At 32.6% G+C, this 20,373-nt stretch overlaps 1 protein-coding gene across 1 annotated transcript; it reads left to right on the plus strand.

The window, feature by feature from the left end:
- The first annotated feature begins 4,810 nt into the window (after window positions 1-4,810).
- On the plus strand, window positions 4,811-18,959 carry LOC127720426 (hillarin-like). Its single transcript, XM_052227014.1, has 8 exons — window positions 4,811-5,038; window positions 9,508-9,708; window positions 10,392-10,669; window positions 11,964-13,092; window positions 14,842-15,010; window positions 15,426-15,700; window positions 17,006-17,155; window positions 18,810-18,959. The coding sequence occupies exons 1-8, from the start codon at window positions 4,922-4,924 to the stop codon at window positions 18,861-18,863; spliced, it is 2,373 nt and encodes a 790-aa protein (XP_052082974.1). The 5' UTR covers window positions 4,811-4,921; the 3' UTR covers window positions 18,864-18,959.
- The last annotated feature ends 1,414 nt before the right edge of the window (window positions 18,960-20,373 follow it).

Below are 20,373 nucleotides of genomic sequence, written 5' to 3' on the forward strand. Positions count from 1 at the left end.
CTAATTGCAGTATTAAGTTGGAGCTGCATGTTCCTCTGTACTGGCCTGAAAATACGGATATTGTGTTATTAAAATTTGCTGTTACAAAAGTTTTGAATTTATTTAAAATTAAAGAATATATCTCCCTTATGCAAGATCGGACTCCTGTCTGGCTTTTACTATACTTTTGTCCTTTTTTTTTGGTTTTATTAGCCCTTCAATTTTCTAAGATTTCAAAAAATTACCAAAACTTAAGGGAAAACTTTTTTTTTAAATAGGTGCATACTTCATCAAGAATGTAATTTATTTTGGCTTTTCAATAATTGTTCCATCTATGTAAATACACTGTACTAGTAATATCCAGTTTAAACAAATACCCTATAATAATCTTCGACTTAAATGTAAAATGTATTTAAATTAGAACTGTTCTCATTATGAAAAGGCAATTTATTCAGTTGGAAAGCATTTTTATCTTGACGTGAAATTCGGTTTAAGTTAATATATATAACATATTTTATTTGTTTTATAGATATAAAATCGAAACTTGGCGAAAAAATAACGAAGAGAGAAAAAAAGAAACAATAAAGTATAGAAAAATAGGGAAAAAATATAAAGCATACAGAAATGAAAGACCTCTTCTTAAGACCCGCATACAAATACCTAATATATAGATATATGTACAAATATTTGGTCTAGAAGCTTGACTGTCCCTGTAAAAATATACCTGTATGGTCCTAATTTTTACTGTGATGTTGTTTATAGAGCTCGTTAATTAAGATACGACCCGTATATGCTTATTTTTCTTTTGAATATTAAACTCTTTCTTAAAGGTTAATTATTAATAAGTATAGTAAAATATTTGAACATTTATTTATCTTTATCGGTACTAACTTTGATATTATATTTAACACTTAAATATATAACTAAACATATATCGCTTTCCGGGCATTAACACGTATGGTCAACATCCTGTCGATATGTATATTTTGGCATTTAAACGGACGCCTGCTTCATCAGAAAATTTTATATTATCATTCGTCCGGCTAGTCAGAAAGACACCTCTCAATATAGTGTAGGCAATTTTCTATTGTTGAAAACTCGTATGTTTAAATTTTACTTTTAGAGTCTTTTTGGTTTGATTGTGTTCTTGATGTGATGTGATGTCTTATTGTCGTATACCTAACAATTTGTATTCCTATGTAACAGTAACATTCTCCTGAAATTGTTTACAGAAGTTTTACTTAGGCCAAGCTTCAAATACAATACAGTTATCTTTTAAGTTGTCCCCCTTATACCGATTTTGATAGCGACTTGACATAGCTATGAAGTCAGTCAGCCTGCGAGTTTTTTTCGCCGGCAAGATTATGCCTAGTCCCCAATAATTACGACGTCTTGAAAGTCTACAACAAAACAACAAAATAGCCTTTCATGACGTCATAATTATTTGGACTATATTATGCCATGTTAAATTCTCAAAATCAACAATTATAATCATACTTGTAATATCATTGAATAAAACGAAGTTGCCAATACCACAAGTTCTTGTTTTTTCTGAAAATCTTTTTTCCTTCTTCGTCTGACCTAGATAAGGCACCACCTTATGGAATTTATATCCACTATGCAACAATATTTCAATGTATTCCATAAAGTATTGTAATTTAGGTACTATAATTTGTTAAAGACCAAGATATCTATCAGGTTAATGATTTTCTTAACGTTCAGTGGCAAATATTGCATGCATGTTCAGGACGAGAACAATTTAACAATACGGACAAGAGATATATGTCCTGTAATAAGGGCAAGAGTGTAGGGAAAATGAGGGTAAATCGGATATGGACTGAAATTTTTCCTTGCAGAAGACTACCAACCTCTCAAAGAATTGTAACAAGTGTTCTTGACTTGTAGGGAGCGTGGCACTCTTTCTCTACACGTGGCAGCGGATTTAACGTCCCCATTCTGTCCGAACGTGGCTGCGTATTTATACATCTCGCACAAACGAACGGATGCCCCACTTTGTCGAGGGATATACTGTCGGTTTGGAATAGACCAAGAATGACTATTTTTTTCTATTGCGCAGTCACCTTTAGGGTCACCTTATTCTAGTTATTTTTAATATGCTTCCACTGAGCTGTCAACAAAGGCTTAACTTTTTATCAATCTTTCAAACAGAGATTTCCTTATTTCAAACAAACAGAAAAAAAAATGAAAAATATTTAATCATTGCTAACTATGGTGTACCATTTGGTTCAAAAGGTATTTTTATTGGTTAAACGCTATTTATGTATCGGCTAATCACTATCTTTATCGGTTAATCGCTATCTATATATCGGTTAACCGCTATTTTTAATGTTTAATCACTTCTTATTCATCGATTATGCATAAAACAACTTTTTATTTGACACTATTCTCTGAACGCCAACATATTAAAATATTTTTACCTGTATTTTATCGGCAGATCAAAGGTTGTAGGCATTAAAGAAATAAACCGTTTCTATTGGTAATTTAATTCGAAATATGGAAATTTTTATATTCAAATATTTTACAATAAATTACCATTATTACAATAATAACATGCCAAGGAATTATTGTTTTGAAAATCTTACAAATTAAAAAATACATGTACATGACAAAGTACAAGTTTAACCAAATGTAGCTTGAAATCATTATAATCGATATACATGTATGGTCAATTTTACGGCTTTATGTTGAAAAAAAAACGCCAATTCAAATCAACCCTCCAAGGGTTAACAGTAGTATTAAAACATGGTCAAGTCCGGTCAGAATGTGGAGGTTAAATACGATGTCCCTTTCGTAGAGAGTTTCGGGTTGTCTGGACATTTGCAACAACTTTCTGAGTGGTCCGTAAGTGTCCTGTTGCTAGACAAAATTTCTGCAAAAAGGTGTAAAATTTGCAATTGTATGTGATATTGTATTCAATGGCAATTTAATGTCCAGATGCACATTTTGATTTAAGTACTTTAAACACTTTTGCAGAATCTTAAAATATATTAATCTGACACTTTGATATCACTAACGGATTTTTAGATTTATTTTATCTTGTTCATTTAGGGTTGGTTTATAGTATTATAAGACATTCGCCGACTACACTCCACTTAAAAATCTTGCATACTGATATATAATTTTTTCAAAAAATTTACATTACTTCTTGCACAATTAATTGTGAAAATGTGGAAGACACATTCTTTTTCAATGACTTTATCTCAGCTCGATGTACTGCCTCTCAAATTGCAAAATTAATTGTCGATTTATAGCAATTACTCTTGTATCACGACAGCAGATCGACATAAAATAGTCGCAATCACATTTTCCTTAGTAGGGCCTGATATAATAGTTTGGCGATTGACCCTTATTCTTGCATATTTTCTGAGTAATATCAACTCCAGGGTCTAACAAGAATGTGTCCATAGTACATGGATGCCCCAATTGCACTATCATTTTCTATGTTCAGTGGACCGGGAAATTTGGATAAAAATTCTCATTTGGCATTACAATTAGATAGATCATATCATTGGGAACATGCGTACTAAGTTTCAAGTTGATTGGACTTCAACTTCATCAAATACTACCTTGACCAAAAACTTTAAGCTGAAGCGGGACAGACGGACGGACGAACACAGACGGACGGACGAACGAACGAACGAACGGACGCACAGACCGAAAACACATAATGCCCCTAGGTGGGGCATAACAAATGATAGATTTTCATTTGATTAACGTACAGTGTAGCACACATTCATTCATATTCAAGACGAGAGCATATTCACAATGAACACAATAAGTAGGTTCTGATAGGAAAGTCGACAGGCGAGAAATGTGAATTGCTGCTGGAAAATATCGCTTTGATGAATATGAGTAGATACTGAGATATTTTCCTTGCAATATACCAGATAAGTACCGCTCAGATAGGTGTAGCAAGTGTTTTAACGTGCAGAGAGCTTGGCACTCATGTAGTAGGATAATTAATTATGGGACTTCACCAACATCATGTAACATAACTACAAGACTTTAAACATTGGTTGAAAATTGGCATGTAGAAAGTTGAAACAGGTATAATTCATGGTTTTCGTGAAGTTAAACTTAAGGTAAACTATTTAGAAAGCTGTGAAAATTGAAAAATATGGTTAAATATATGGTTATTTTGAATTGGAGGTCTCGGAGCGGGAGAATTCCATGGATTACCAGTCAACCCTTGGGATTACCATTTTTTATGGAGTAGCTTTCTGTCAGGTTATAATCCTGAAATATGTTCATTGGTCTTACAATGCATGTTTTAGTAATTCTGTTGCTATATATTGCATTACATTCAACCAAAAGAGTAAAAAGCCTGTATTTTCTCACGTAAATTATAAAATATTCGTTTTACACAATGCAGTTTACATCCTACATAGAAGGATTAATTAAAAAAAACTTGTTTACTAACAAATATCGGTCCCCTAGGTCAATGTAATTACAATTTTATGAGTTATATGCTGTATTTGAATAGATTAGTAATAGAAACCAAGCCAAAGTTAACATTTTAAACTTGACATATTTGGCAAAATATCATCTTTAGTTAAAAATGGTCCAGTTTACCATTCTTGTATATATAGGTCTCGTGTATATTAAATTCATATTGAACTCCTCTTCAACAGGTACAGAGAACTTATTGTTTAATGTCATAAATTAAGTATTCTCCATTTACGTATTTAAGTTAATATAATGTTATTTAATACATCCGTTTTGTTGTTCTAATAATGGGAATGTTGTTTAAATCACTGTTTACCATCGTATCAAATAAAATTATACCTTCAAGACAGGTACAATCAAAACATATTTGGGATTTTCACTATGATTGACATTTTTAAGACCATGACGTGATTTATGTTTATTTTGGTATCTTTTGACTAAAGTCGAGAGTATTTTGAAGTAGAAACATACCTCAATGGGTAATAATCCAGCCAAGAGTGAGCCCCGTGTTTTTAATGGGGAAAAGAACCTCAACAAAGTGACAGCAACCACTGAAGCTGAGTTAGAATCGGAAAGTTTCCTCAATGATAAGGTTTGTTTTATATAATTTACTATCATATACTAAAATATATATAAAGCACGTTACTCTTCGGGTGATTTTAAATGTATTCTTCACTAGATACGAAAAGTTTAATTGTTACACACAAGGAACATTGCAAACAAAAAATCAAGCATAAACATTAACCCTACATAATAAAATATAAATTAAAGTAAAATTATAAAGTAAATTTAAAAACAACACACAAATACACTAGCTTATAAAATGGAGGGAAAAGAAATTACAAGCTGATTTGAAATATAAGACGCACGTGCATGTGACACACTCAAACATATTTTTTTCATATTGTATTCTTTAAAAAAAAAATTAGGGAGATGAGGTACAATGTATGATTGCCAATGAGATAACTATCCACCAAAGTTCAAATAAAGTGGATGTAAGCAATTATAGGCAACCATACGGCCTTCATCAATGAGAAAAACCCACATCGTATAGTCGGTTTTAAAAGGCCCGACATGAAAACGTGAAACAATTCAATTCAGAAAACTAAGGGCCTTATTTATGAAAAAATAATTAACGAAAAACAAATATAACAGACATGAACCATCGACAATCACTACACTACAGGCTCCTGACTTGGAACAGGCACTTTTGCTGTCAGTTTTCTTTTTAATTTAAATCTTCTATTTACTTTTCAATCCTGCAATACTATAACCTTGGTCGTAAAATGAAGAAAATGCCAATTTACTATACTAGTAATATGATGATAACCTATTTAGGTGAATTATAGAATAAAAAGATTTTAATTTTAATTTTGGAGTGCAAAATTGAAATGGAACGGGGTAGGTTAAAATTCTTACATAAAATTCAGTATAACGATACTTTTCAATTTAAAGTGGTAACAACTGTTACTTGTGTTAAAAGTAGTACATTTGAGTAGATGATGCCTCATTGGTATAGTAATTTAAAATATCTCCGACACGGTCATTTACAGTTTTAATTTAAATCTTCACTAAAATACAACGTATTAAAACTATGTACTAAGAGGTGTCGATAACGTTAAGTAATGTTTTGAACTTAAATCAATTTATTATTAATGCTTGAATAACGAATTTGGAAATAAATAAACATCACGGTTAAAAGGTATGACAACAACAACAACAACAACAAATAAAACGTACTTAATAAAATATGACAGAAATTGACGCAATTTGCCTTTAAAAATATAGAAATTGATAAAAACTTCAGACCAAATAAGATGAGAACAATCAGATCAGATAAGGAAAAAGAACGACAATAAAAATGGCGTCAGTTTATGATCTCGATATATCTAAAATGTCAATATATATGTATTATTAATGACACACAACTGTATCTCCTTTGCGTATGAGTTCTGAAACAAAAATTACTACGTATCAGTTATCCCTACTACAGATGTTAAAATAAATGATAAACATATAGTTTGGACGCTTTCTTTCCAAAGCTTGTTGTGTCATGAATTACTCACACGACGCACTTGACACAATCAAAAGAAAAATGTTTCTCTCTCTCTCTCACTTATCCCCTTATCAAATACGTATATCGATGTCCTCAACACAGAATAAATCTCCTTCTCACTGATATTTTAAAATTGTATTACAATTACAATTTATCCTTATTACTAGATAAGTAGATGAACGTAAACACGTCTACCATTCTTGTACCCAAAGGTGACTTCGGAATTGAAATATGGTCACTATGGTCTTCTTTTCGATTCCTCGTATAGAGAGAGTTCCACGCTATCTGCACTTAAAGAACCCTTGCAACAACTCTTTTCAGGGGTCAAAAGGTGGCCTGTTGAAAGGCAAAATGTCTGTCCCTATCCAATATGCCCTCATTTCACAGTGACACTCCATATTCCTCCAACCTTCATCCCGGACGTCAATCTATTACAGGCCCTACCTATTTTATTTATTTTTTATTCGTTATCGTCCTGAACATTCATGAAATATTGGCCACTGGACGTTAAGCAACCAACAATAAATCAATCACTACCATTCTTTATATGGTTTCTAACATTTATGCTACTAGGTCTTATAAAGTATACACGAAAACACTTGTTTCTTTTAAAACTTGCTTATGCCCAAAGAGCATGCCTGTCTCGGTCACCTCTGTCATGTCCAACTCGATTAGAACGGTCATCTGCATATCTTTATTGTTTCCGGAGTTAGGAAATAGTTGCGAAATGTTTGTTCAAAGCAGTATAAATTATGTACAAATTTACTCATGTCAGTATCAAATCAATGAATAGAACATTTCACTCTTCAAAAACAGTTATGATATAAAACATGACTGTCTTTGTGATATTCAAGAAATAGTATGCTTTATGTTCCCCTTAAACATAGTTTTGGATATACACGTCATATATATCTTTACCAATATAATTTGGTTTGTTGAGAAATAAAGAATATATATATTTTTAGTGTAATAATAATTTTTTTTTAAAATAGTCTTTTATTCAAAAGCAATACAGCTTATATATTTTTTTATATATAATACAGTTGATAATTTCTGTGTGATAACATAAAAGTTGACGTTTTGTGTAAACGATGTTTTGTGTAAACGATGAAGAAATGCTATATGACCAAGTCATCATGCGCTTATTAACACTGTGTACCATCACCACCGGATATAGGTACCCCCAAATCGGTTGAAAAAAAATAAATGTGAAGTCATGTAAGGTCACATTCTTCTTATTTTCATTATATTCTACGTTTTGCTGAAAAGTTTTAGGATAGTGATTCCTGATAATGTAGCTACTATTTAGGGCTGTTTATGATCCTTAATTGGCTTTCTCTCTCTCCAAATCGTCAGAATCGGATAGGGTGGTACCTGTTCAACGAAGCATGTGGCGATTTCAAACTTTTTAAAAACACATTTATCCTACAACTATTCATTTGACGTTTTCGTAGAACAAATGTATATCATATTTAAAGGCCGTACGGTTGCCTATAATTGCTTACATCCACTTCATTTGAACTTGTGGATATTTGTCTTATTGGCAATCATACCACATCTCCTTATTTTTATATTAAGCTTGAACAACACTGTATTTCGAAATAAACTATTGTTTACCCAGAAAAGTTCATGTAAATAAAGCGGATAAATTATACGGCGAATAACGGCGAAAAGCGGCGAATAGTTGTTTACTGTACGGGGATTAGAATACTATTTAGGTACTTTTTGCAATCATTGTTTCTTTGTTTCGGGGTACCTATGTCCGGTAGGGATGCTACACAGTGATTAAAAAAGTTTTAAAAAATGTGTAAAAATTGCAAGACTTAAATTGAACACTTCAAACGAATGATTTTTTTTCCTTACATTTCGATACTTTGTCCAAAGAACTAACAAATCCAACAAAAGTAATATTCAATAATAAAATAATATATGTCTGTAAATTCAGAAATTATTGCGTGCATTTATTATTGCGATTTTTGAAAAAATAACAAAAATGCGAGTTTAACTATTGCGAATTTTGGAAAAGCTACATACAGATATAGGTATTTGATATCAAAATGCGAGTTTTTATTATTGCGATACTCAAGTAGTCGCATTATTCGCATTAATAAAAACCTCGCAATAATATCTGAATTTACAGTGTCTTTTTAGTTTTGTTTGTCTTGTTGTGTCTAAAAATAAGGAGATGTGTTCTGAATAAGGAGATGTGGTATGATTGGCAATTCGGACAATCAGCCTCATATGACGAAAGGACGATGATATAGCCGTACAGTCTTCAACAATAAACAAGGACAAATCATATGGTAAACTATAAAAGGCTCTGGAATAACAAAATGTAGACCAATTCAAAAGAAAAAACAAACAACCTGATTTGAAAAAATTACAATAAACGATCGATACACATTCATGGCAGACAATGACCATTCACCACTGGATTACAGGACTTTTGACATGCACATAAATCATTTGGCTGGTATTAACATGCATGTGAGCGCTCACTACTCACTACATTAGACAGTGCTGAAACAGTACCAAAAAAAAAACTGGAAAAAATTTGAAAATGGCTTGACTCTTGGTATCGGTATTTCGCATGAAAAAAAAACCAACGCGAAAACAAAACAAACAATGTCTAACAATAACAGCATAGTTTAATACTTGAGTCTTGATGCTGAAGATAAAATTAATAGGGAATAAGTAATCGTCGATTTCTTTTCCATTTGATAAACTTTAGATATATGTACATGTATGCTGTTTAAATAATTTTCGAAATTAAATACTTGTATTCTATACATTTAAAACTATTTTCGCAAAAACAAGTTTTTCAAAGTATTTTTTGATAATATTATGACAAATCTTTTAAAAAAGTGAATTTTAGAAAGCCATTTGCTTATTTTGATAATTACATCTTATATTGGGGAATATTTATAGAAATCAATAAATAACTAGAAACGATACAAAAACTAACACATGAAAATAATGCTGATCATCTATATTTTTAAACCTAGGTTAAAATACTTCCATCTCAAGATTATTCCTTTGAACCAAATCCTATAACAACAAATCAAGTTCAACGAAAACAAGCAAAGCGAAATGTGGTTAAAAGAGTCCTATACCGGAATGCTCTCTGTGAACAGTATGTCATTGCTGCGAACCATAATGGTTTGAACACTGATTTGGTAGAATTTATCGACGAGAACGCATCGAAGGTAGGCAAAATATGTTCAAATAAATCATATATCATTATTTCGTTTTTGTGTCCTCATTCGGTTATTAACAGTATAAGCAACGATCGTACATATCATTGTATTGTTCAAAATGTGAATTATTGTATTTAAATTTGCATACATTATTTTTTTACTTATGGGTTTTTATAACGCAAGGATTTTTTTAAATCTTGGTACGTTCATGTAATATAAAAATAAGATGTGGTATGATTTCCAAATATTGTGACAACTATCCACCAGAGACCAAATGACGAAGATGACTCCGTACGTCCTTCAACAATAAGCAAAACCAATGCCGCATAGAAATTGAAAAAAAATGTAAAATAATTTAAACAAGGAAACTAACGGTCATATTTATGCACAAAACGAATAAACGAAAACAAATATGATAGACTGCGACCAAAACAACCACTGAATTATAGGCACATGACTTGGGACACGCACATATAGAATGTAATAATGCTTTCATACAATGTATGTGCAGAACGTTATGAAATCCACAAAGATAATTTGGTCGACTGAAGTAATACAAAGGATTGCAATATTATCTCATATCTTGGATTGTTGGTATGCTGGACAGGTGTACAGAAAAAATATGTGCTATTTTAATAAAAAGACTTGACGAAAAGCCTTAAAAAATACTGAAACCTTTTGTATCAATTCAGGTACCACGGATAGCACTTAACAGTTTTAGGGAGCTAAGGGATTATCTAAAAGAACCAATACCAAACCATCCAGACAGTGACATTCTACTGATCAGGTCCTTTATTATTTGGTTGGCAGATGAATTGGGTAATGATACAGTTGAGGATCTAGAGCCACCTCCATCTTCTCCTCTGTCATACAGATCTGCTGAAGGACAAGGAAGGACCCCGGATGTATTGGTTAGACTTTTACGGCAACATAAAACTACATGCACCACAATATTTATCTTATTATGTTGGTATGTTAAAAATATTTGTATTACTGAATAATTTAATTATGGATGTAACACGTCTTCTGATTGGCTGAAAGTGTTTTGTCTATCAGTTCATAGACATAATTTTGTCATGTGACGGCGAAGTCATCAACGTTTTTATCATGATTTACTCCTTTTTAGAATTAAATTATAAGAAATGACTTTAATATTTTTTCTGTCTATTCGAAATAACATAAAAAATGTGGTGCACACTTTTATGTATTACTGAATAGATTTAAACTGGGCGGGTTGGTGTAAAACATAACGATTAAAACACGTTTTGATAAAGTTTTGTTATGCAAATTCAACGAAAGATCAGTGCTAATGAAATAGAACAAAGACATACAAACAACACAGTACAAAATTCGTAATACCTTGTCTGACAATATCTGAACAGAAAAAAAACACATAAGGGATCTAATCCTTTTTGAGTTTTTTTCTGCGTTTGTGTGTAAATCAACGAGAGCTCCTCGAGTGCAGCAGATTTCGTTTATTCAAATTTTACTGCCAAAATATCAAAGACATGTATTGAGCCGAACCAACGTAAAAAGGAAATATTTACGTTAATGCGTCCATATATATTTCATCTGATAAATATTTCTTAGAGACACTCGCAGAAACAGCATAGTTATACTTTACGGAAGTATCGGACCTACATTGTATCTCACATCCATATTTATATGTTTGTAATGCTTAGCATTTTATGTGTTTTAGTTATGTTATTTCCTGGTGAGCGGGAGGTTAACATTAACTATGCAAATGCATTATACGACCAGTACTTATGCTGACTGTTACGACCAGTACTTATGTTGACCTTTACGACCAGTACTTATGTTGACTGTTACGACCAGTACTTTTGTTGACTGTTATTTGTCATTTGGTCATTGATCGATTATTGTCATGGCCTTGTCAGACTAGTTAGCTTATCTTCGACTTATGAGCTCGAATATTCGTTTGGTATCTTCCGCTTCTCTTATAATGTATGAATTATTTCGGTTCTCTATTGATATGCATTACCTATACGTAAGAATTTTAACCGATCAATGTTACCCATTTTATTGGTAAACATTAAAAAAAAATCCGATTATTTTTTACGCTTATTCTAAAATATTTTGTGTATTTGTCGTTGGCTGTTATTCTGTAATATGTAAGTCATATAATGACGTCACAATGGTGTAAATGAAATTCATAATAATCAGTATGGCTCATGCTGTCAAACTACAAATGGAAATAATGTTACACAATTCGTCTTCTTAGCTTACTCCATATTATTTTGCAGGGCTGCTGGTATTAAATGTGACAAGATAAGTGGTGTCTGTAGGAGTGACGATGGAAATAAGTTACTTCCTTGCGCATGGGTAGCAGTTTTTATTAAAGACACGTGGCAGCTTGTTCACCCATATCGCATCTGTCGAACACTATCAGGGAATTTACCAAAAGACATGCTCAAATCTTACACTGAAATCAATTCCGATACAAATGAGATAATAAAGAAAACATTCTTAGATCATTATGTATTGTCAAATCCAGAACATTTTATCTTCGAATGCTTCCCTGATGAGGAAAAATGGCAGTTACTCCTTGAACCAATTACACAAGAACAGTTCTTAGACCATGACATGTTCTTGCCGCCTTGGTGGAGAACGGGTTTAAAACTTACTACCCATTTAAGCCATCGGATAACATGTGACGATGGCAGAATTACGCTTGGTTTTATGGGAACATACGAATCAGTATATGAATTGGTACTATGGTATAATTTGGAGCTGGTTGAGACAGACTTGGATTCAAAAATTGAAAATGATAACTTTTTACAAAAGTTTGTTTATCTTATAAGAAACGAATCAACATGGACATGTGATATACTGTTTCCTTATACTGGTACATACAAACTTGTATTTTATGCCGGTAAATATGGCGAGCCACTACTTAAAGTACTTGCGTTTGATATCGATTGCAATGTTTGTCATCCTGACCCTGTTCCGCTTCCGATTAATACTAGTGCTATTGGCCTGGGACCTGGTCCTTTCATGTACTTCTCTGGGCTATCTCATCCATCATATAGATCTGGAATACTGCACATCGATTTGAGCAGACATTTCCAGATTAAATTCCGGATAGATAATAGAATGTCTGATTTAAGTTCCATAAAAGCAAATGTGTTGTCTTCAGAAGCAACATCGAACCATTCCGAGGATTACGAAGTGACCAATGAACTAACCCAGTGTTGTTTAATACAAAGGAGAACATACAAAGAGGTAGTGATTGACGTATTCCCACCAGAAACCCCAGGACAGTACATATTGCAGATTTGTACTGAAACGAATGGATATTTAGAATCGGAGACAAAAACAGCATGTTACTACCTGTTGATCTACGATGAACTTCCTTTGCAAGAATCGCACGAAGTATGTATACGATTAACTGATAAGGTAACTTTAATAGCAAGAAATAAGGGCCTTTTGCATTAAATGAAAAAATAAAAACATGAAAATCATTTTTTTTTCAAGTAAATACGTTGCTTTGGACCCTACCCTGTATAGAACAAATTTTGTTTGTTGAGGTGTGTTCTCCAATTTTTCTTCTTTCGCAACTTTGCATCGGATATTGCTACTACTACTACTACTATTATTTTTTCTGGAACACGTCCACCAATTAATGAAAATTAACATTCAATTCTTGCCAAGGGTTTACCGGATTTGTAATAACATAAGTAACACGACGGGTGACACATGTGGAGCAGGATCTGCTTACCCTTCCGGAGCACCTGAGATTACCCCCAGTTTTTGGTGGGGTTCGTGTTGCTTAGTCTTTGGTTTTCTATGTTGTGTCATCTGTACTATTATTTGTCTGTTTGTCTTTTTATTTTTGGCCACGGCGTTGTCAGTTTGTTTTCGATCTATGAGTTTGACTGTCCCTCTGGTATCTTTCGTCCCTCTTTTAAAGTTGGATAAAGAAGATTACATTGAATCTACATTCAAATCACACGACAGTCTTCTATTAATTAAAGTAATTAGCTTGTTGTCATTTTATAATTCATATCAAGAATTAAAATTCAGCAGTCAACAAGAACTTTTCGGAAATACCTTTGATGATCACTTGTGGGTTTTTTTAAAGAATGATCCTATTACTTACGTAAAGAACGAATACATTTTCAGCAGAAGACTTGTCTTATTAATGACCCCTTAATATAAGAAGTATATTTACAACTAATCGATAGAAATTAAAATGGAAGCATGCAAATTACACTATCCTTGTCATAACCTAATGGTCACCTTAATCAATGACTATCAAGAGGACAACTAAATCAGACATGAACTTCCTTTTATATTGTCCATAAATTAAACAACTTATATACTAAGTAAAAGTTGAATGTGTTACAGATGACATTCCTATCCATTATTATAGTTCAAGTCATAGATTATTCATTAACAAATAACAAATTTGAAGAACGTTGCTAACATCCATTACGAACTTGAAGGTCACAAATGCAGTTTTTCTGATGATGCAGAACAGGGCCATTTAAACGAGTGTTTGCGGCCATTAATTCTCCAATTGATGGTAACAAAGCTTCAAATAGAGTACTGCAATACTTGTAAAACATTTAGAATAAAAACTTTTGAAATATCCGGAAACCGCGACTTGCACAATGTTTTTGTCAATATCTATGACCGCCATCCTTAGAATTGACGACAGACCCCTTCCAATAAAAATTGACGTTACATTTCTTAATACATTACATTGGGTTTTCTCAACCTTAACACGTGCAACCAATGTACTACTCGAACCGAAATAACCTTATGAAACCGATTTGTTGTGCAGCAGATATGTGTTCTGGACTATAAACTTTCATCAACGTAGTCTTGAGATCAGAAATATATAAACATAGATGATACATATATATGTTGTTGATGTATATAATCATATGTTTTATGTTTTTGACTTGTTATTGAATTTGCTTGTATGCTCAGAAGGATTCCGAGTCGTTGTATAAGTCTTAAATGAATAATTGCTGTAGTATTTGTCCGTTTTCATGTAATATGCCAAATCAAATGAATAAGATTAGCTAATATCGATACAATGAATTCAATAGATGCTTTGATCTAATATAAATATTTGTGGATAATATGGTTATTGGTTTTTTTTTTCAATTGTAGAACTGTGGTATCAGAACAGCTCGTAAGATGTTAAACGCATCAATAGAAGGCAAGAACGTCAACGAAATATTATTCCGTATTCAGGACTGTGCCAGCAAGAAAATAACAGAGGTTGACCTAGATGTTCAGAGAGCTAGAGGAAAAGCTGCAATTCTCAACATTAAACAAAGTAATGGATAGTTTTGTTTTTTATATTGTTTTTGTTTTTCAAGTTAGCTATACAAAAACATTCTTTATATTGATATAAGGCAGCACACCCTATTGTTTTTAGAACAATAGTTCAGTCGATCGACTTTGGATAACTTTGTAGGTTCCTTCCTTTATATCACTTTAATTACAGTACAATGTAAAGGTACCAAAATTAATTTGATGCCATTTGTGCACATTTAGAATTCTATTTATTTCTCGTTTGTGGTGCTTGAAACTAACCGTTGGAAATTGAATAATACCAAACGTTGAAGAACATTTAACCCTAAATTTCACGCTGACACAAAAGAAAATACGTGTCAATCCAGCGGGAAATCTCAGATTTAAACAAATTTTACTCTGACCTTCTCTACTATTTCAATTGTATGTTTATTTAGAAAAACTACACAGAGGTCGAAAAGTGGCTGTCGATCCACGGCTGCATCATTCGAACATAGTAAGACAATCGGAATATGAAGCAAGATTACATAGACTTATAAATCTTCTAGAAAGACTGCTCTACTACCTACAGCATGGTGATAGCTCAAAAACATGGGCAACTGTGAGCAGACCACAATCAGTGAACAAGGAAACAGTCGAAAAGACTGAAACAGTTAATCAAACAGTAAATCTGCTGCTTACGTTATTCAGCAAGTCAGAAGAGAAGGAAAAGGTATATATGTACATGTTTTTCCTTTTATTTATCAACTATACAAAATCCAAAAAATCATGTATTTTTTTAATTAGTAAGTGATAGTTGAAATAATTTTCAGTTGATAAACGATTTCATTGATTGAATAGCAATATTACATGCAATCATGCTAACATTATCTGGAGTTCAGGACTACATAGGTTGTCACACGAAGTTTGTTTAAATAGCTTAAGTTTTTACAAAAATAAAGCTACTTACATCTAAAGTCATTTAGGATAGAGTATGTGTGCGATATGTCAAACTCTAAATCGCAAAGCGTCTAGATAAGCGAGGAACACATTTGCAAAGGTTTACAAGGATTCGCTATCAACAATTAAATCGTTAAAGGGCTCCATTAAACACCCCGTTGACATTAACAAAGACAGCAACTGACGATGTTACTTTCTTCAGACTGTCACATTTAATGCTGGTGGGTAGAACTAGGCCAATCATCTATTTCCCTTCTTTATTTATCTCAATAATTAAAACAACGAACGGTAAAAAAGGATACAATTTCAAATTAATTCTGGAAAAGCACTTGAAAGCTTCAAATAAACAATACCGAGTAACACCGTATCACAAAATAGTCTAAATAAACTATAAGAAGAGACATATGTAATTGTATCATAGTTCAAAGTATACTCATTCTGCTCACATAAAAATCATGATGTCTTACACTTTGCTATGGTCTGGTGTCCTTCAAAGAATATGCCAAACGGCAAATCATGAAGACGTCAGAAAGCCAGATTTTCAAAACGCTCAAAGTTAACTTGTGAACAGTTCCAGTACGAAAAACAGAAAAGAAAACTTATGCATTTATATACTATGATAATATCTAATAAAGCTGGCTTTGAACAAGTTGAAATATCAATTTTCATTTAATTCTATCATGAGAAATCATACTTTCTGTTTCCATGCTAAAATTTAAATTTTAATTTATTTGTTCTATTATAAAGTTTTTTCGTAATAAAAATATTTACCTTCTTTGAAATTTGCATAACGAACCTTCTGAGAAATGGATACTCCGTAAGAAGTAGCCGACAGAGAGAAAATGAAAACTAACAATTGGATGCACAGTGAGTTTTATACAAAGATTTAAATGATTTTTAAAGATGAAGAACGTTACAGAACCGAACGTTACCATAATGCAACTGTTTAAGGTTAATACAGGAAAGGACTTTAGGCGAAAGAAATAGGACTTGTACTATTCTAGTTATTAAAATCAACTGTATTGTTGTGTTTAGTATATATATAATACAATGTTGCTCTTATTTCCAAACATTTCAGGATACTGTTTATTTGATTGAAGAACTCTCGAAAGACCTTAAACAGCATGGGTTTATTCTTTTACCAGAAGACATTAGACGGACGATGGATTTAATGGAAGAGTTCACATTCAACCATAGAGTAAAGATTGCATCAGACATATTCAAATGTGTAAGTAGACAATAATCAAATCGGAAGTAGCTACATTGTAAACTTTGTTCTGATAATTTTTTGCAATGACTTGTAAGAAGAATATGTATTTTAATGTACTTTTGACCAAAGTACAGCACACAATAGGATCAAAGTTTTTGTCCATCATAAACAGATGCTGGCATTATTCTTAAACTTCACGTTCCGCTAAACACAGATGATGTCCTCTCAAAAAATAAATTCGATTTTTTTAACGAACTCTTCCAAGATATTGCTCTTAAAACGTTTTACATAAATCATTGAACTCTAATGAGGAAATGTAAATGTAGGCATAGGAATGCTTACAATGGTGTTTTCAATAATACTAACGTATTCAAGGGACATTACTCTCCTACAAATAATCGATCGGCGCCGAATCATTGAAGCTTTTGCTGAATTACTGAATTTTCATCAATTTCATGGAGGATGTCTGAAGGTACAAGAACATTTAAAATGTGGAACGGACATCAGTATTTCCAGATCACTTTCTCCACTCCACGCCGGGAGAGACTATAATTGCATTCGAGTAGAATTCATGACTAATCAAATACTAGCTGATTTCTAAAGAGAATTGAAAAGTTGATTAAAAGATACATGGTAAATCGTCAATAAACGCTAATCAATCCATTTTCTATATATAAACTCTATAAGATGGATTATTTGCTCGTTATCTATTAACAGATTTTTTTAAATATATAACATCCCAGCAAACCATGATTACCCATACATTTTATCTTTTAAAATGTACTTATTTTATCTGTACAATGATTTAAATGCAGAGGTCAACGTAAAAGAGAGACGAAAGATACAAAAGAGATATTCAAACTTATGAGTCAAAAACAAACTGACAATGCCACGGCAAAACACGAAAAACGATCAAAAGACAAACAACAGTATACAACATGGAAAACTAAAGACTGAGCAGCAAGAACCCCACCAAAAACCTGGGGTAATCGTAGGTGCTCTGGAAGAGTATGCAGATCCTGTTGCACCCGTCGAGTTGCTCACGTAAGTACAAATCCGGTGATAAGTCTTATTCGATAGGTCAAAGTCGAGGAAAAGGGGACTGGATTGTGGCTACCAAAATTGGAACATATCCGTCGTCATCTGTGAAAGATATATTCCATAGGGGCCAACCAACTCGTGATGGCGTCCGTAAAATTTTGGATGGGATGATTCAGCTTCACCACTTAAAGCTGTTGGTTTAATTGCTTCCTTGTAAATAACAACCCTCTAATATACCGTCGTTTCATAGGACTCCTCTTTTTTCACATCTGAAATTTTAAGATTACGTGCAAGTTCTCAGACTAACAAAAATGGTACTAATTTAAACGCTGAAGACATGTTTTTTCTCTGGAACAACAATTCTCAGGTATGCCCGAAACCAAAAGTTTTTGAAGACTGTGTAGTACCAAAAGCAGTAGTGTCAAACAATATTGTCAACACTGACTTACGAATTCATTTTCAGCATTATTTTTCTAGGACTAATTCTTCAATATTTAAAAACTTTCAAAATTTATATTTAAAGAAGTGTTGGTGTAACCATTGTAATTGTCTTCATTGAAAACGTTTTTGCTTTATAATTGTTAAATTTTCATTTCAGATGATGTGTTAAAACATGTTTTATTTATTACAGGTTAACGAGATAGTAACATTGCTGATAAGTGAATGGAATGCGTTAGAAAGATAGTCATATTGAAAGAGGAAACACCATGACTGAACGGCAAAGCTGTTATTTTTGTTTCCGTTTTGTAGCTCACCTACATTAAACTTATTATGTATTCAATCAATCCGTTCTCGTCAAATTTTAAAAGTCATATTTCGAAATATTTCCACTAAGTTAAACAGACGCCATCCCAAAATGGTTAATCGTTTAAACTTATAATATATCTGTGTCACAGATGACCACGAAAACGTCGAATTAGCGTAACCACAATCCCATCCTGTATTTTTAATTCTGACATCACCGAATGATTCTTATCAACGGATATGTACTTACCATGAGCACCATGACGGGTGTCACATGTGGAGCAGAACCTGCTTACACTTCCGATGTATCTGAAACCCCCCTAGTTTTGTTTAAAAAGGGGTTCGTGTTGCTCTTGCTTTAGTTATTTGGTATTGTACTTTGTGCTTTTTAGTTGTTTGATGTCTTTGTTGTTTTAACTGGTCACAGCCTTGTTCATCCTTTGTCCTGAAAAAGTATGTTTCAATTTCAAAATTTCACATTCGGCCAAGTTTAATGATTAGAAAATTTTGCATGACCGATGTTTTACGTATTTGGTGATATAGACGGTAATTAACATTGTGATAGTGCGTGATGCCTAATCACTTGATATATCTTATCAACATACTTTAAAATTGTAGGAGGAGGATCTGTTCACCCTTCCGGAGCACCTAAGTTTACCCCCGGTTTTTCGTGAGGTTCGTATGGCTCAGTCTTTAGTTTTCGACGTAGTGTTTTGTGGACATATTTGTTTTTTTCGTTGTTTTTCGTTTTTTACCATGGTGTTGTCAATTTCTCTTCGAGTTTTGAATGTCCACCTGATATCTTCTACCTCTTTTTCACACACAGAGATTTAAACAAAAAACGCTGTGATTAAAAATATTTTTACAAAATATGACAATTAGAATTAAAAATTACACACCGAGATTAAAATTGAAAAACATTCACTGAAAAGTAATATTTTACACATTGAGATTTTGGAGCAAATTTTATGCACATTTAACGTATAGGCATTTGTATCTGAGGTTCACTACAGTTACGCATAGGTACCTTAGATGTTGTACTCGGTCTATCTTCTACGTATGGATTTTGATTTCCACTTTGGTACCTTCTTCTTTTTTTGCTATAATAAATTTAAGGATGTTTGCTACTCTGTTTCAAAATAACAAGCTTTTTAAAAGACTGTTATAAATTGATAGTATATAAATAAAGGAACAAAAAAGCAGAGAAAAATGAGGGGTCCGTGTGCTTATTTTCGAGATATAAGCCATTGAAAATTTGGCGGGAAATATTCTCTTTAGATTTTTCATATATTTAACATTGGCACCTTTTTTCTGCCTAAAAGTATGAAAAAATAACAAGGATTTAATAAGATCTTCAAAGATGGTATTTTAAACTATATTTAATCAAATTATGAAAAAAAGTAGGGGTTAGTGGACAGAAATTTGTAATGGCACTACATGGATAAAACCAG

Source organism: Mytilus californianus, unplaced genomic scaffold (assembly GCF_021869535.1).
Source record: "Mytilus californianus isolate M0D057914Y unplaced genomic scaffold, xbMytCali1.0.p SCAF_11, whole genome shotgun sequence".
Lineage (NCBI taxonomy): Eukaryota > Metazoa > Mollusca > Bivalvia > Mytilida > Mytilidae > Mytilus > Mytilus californianus.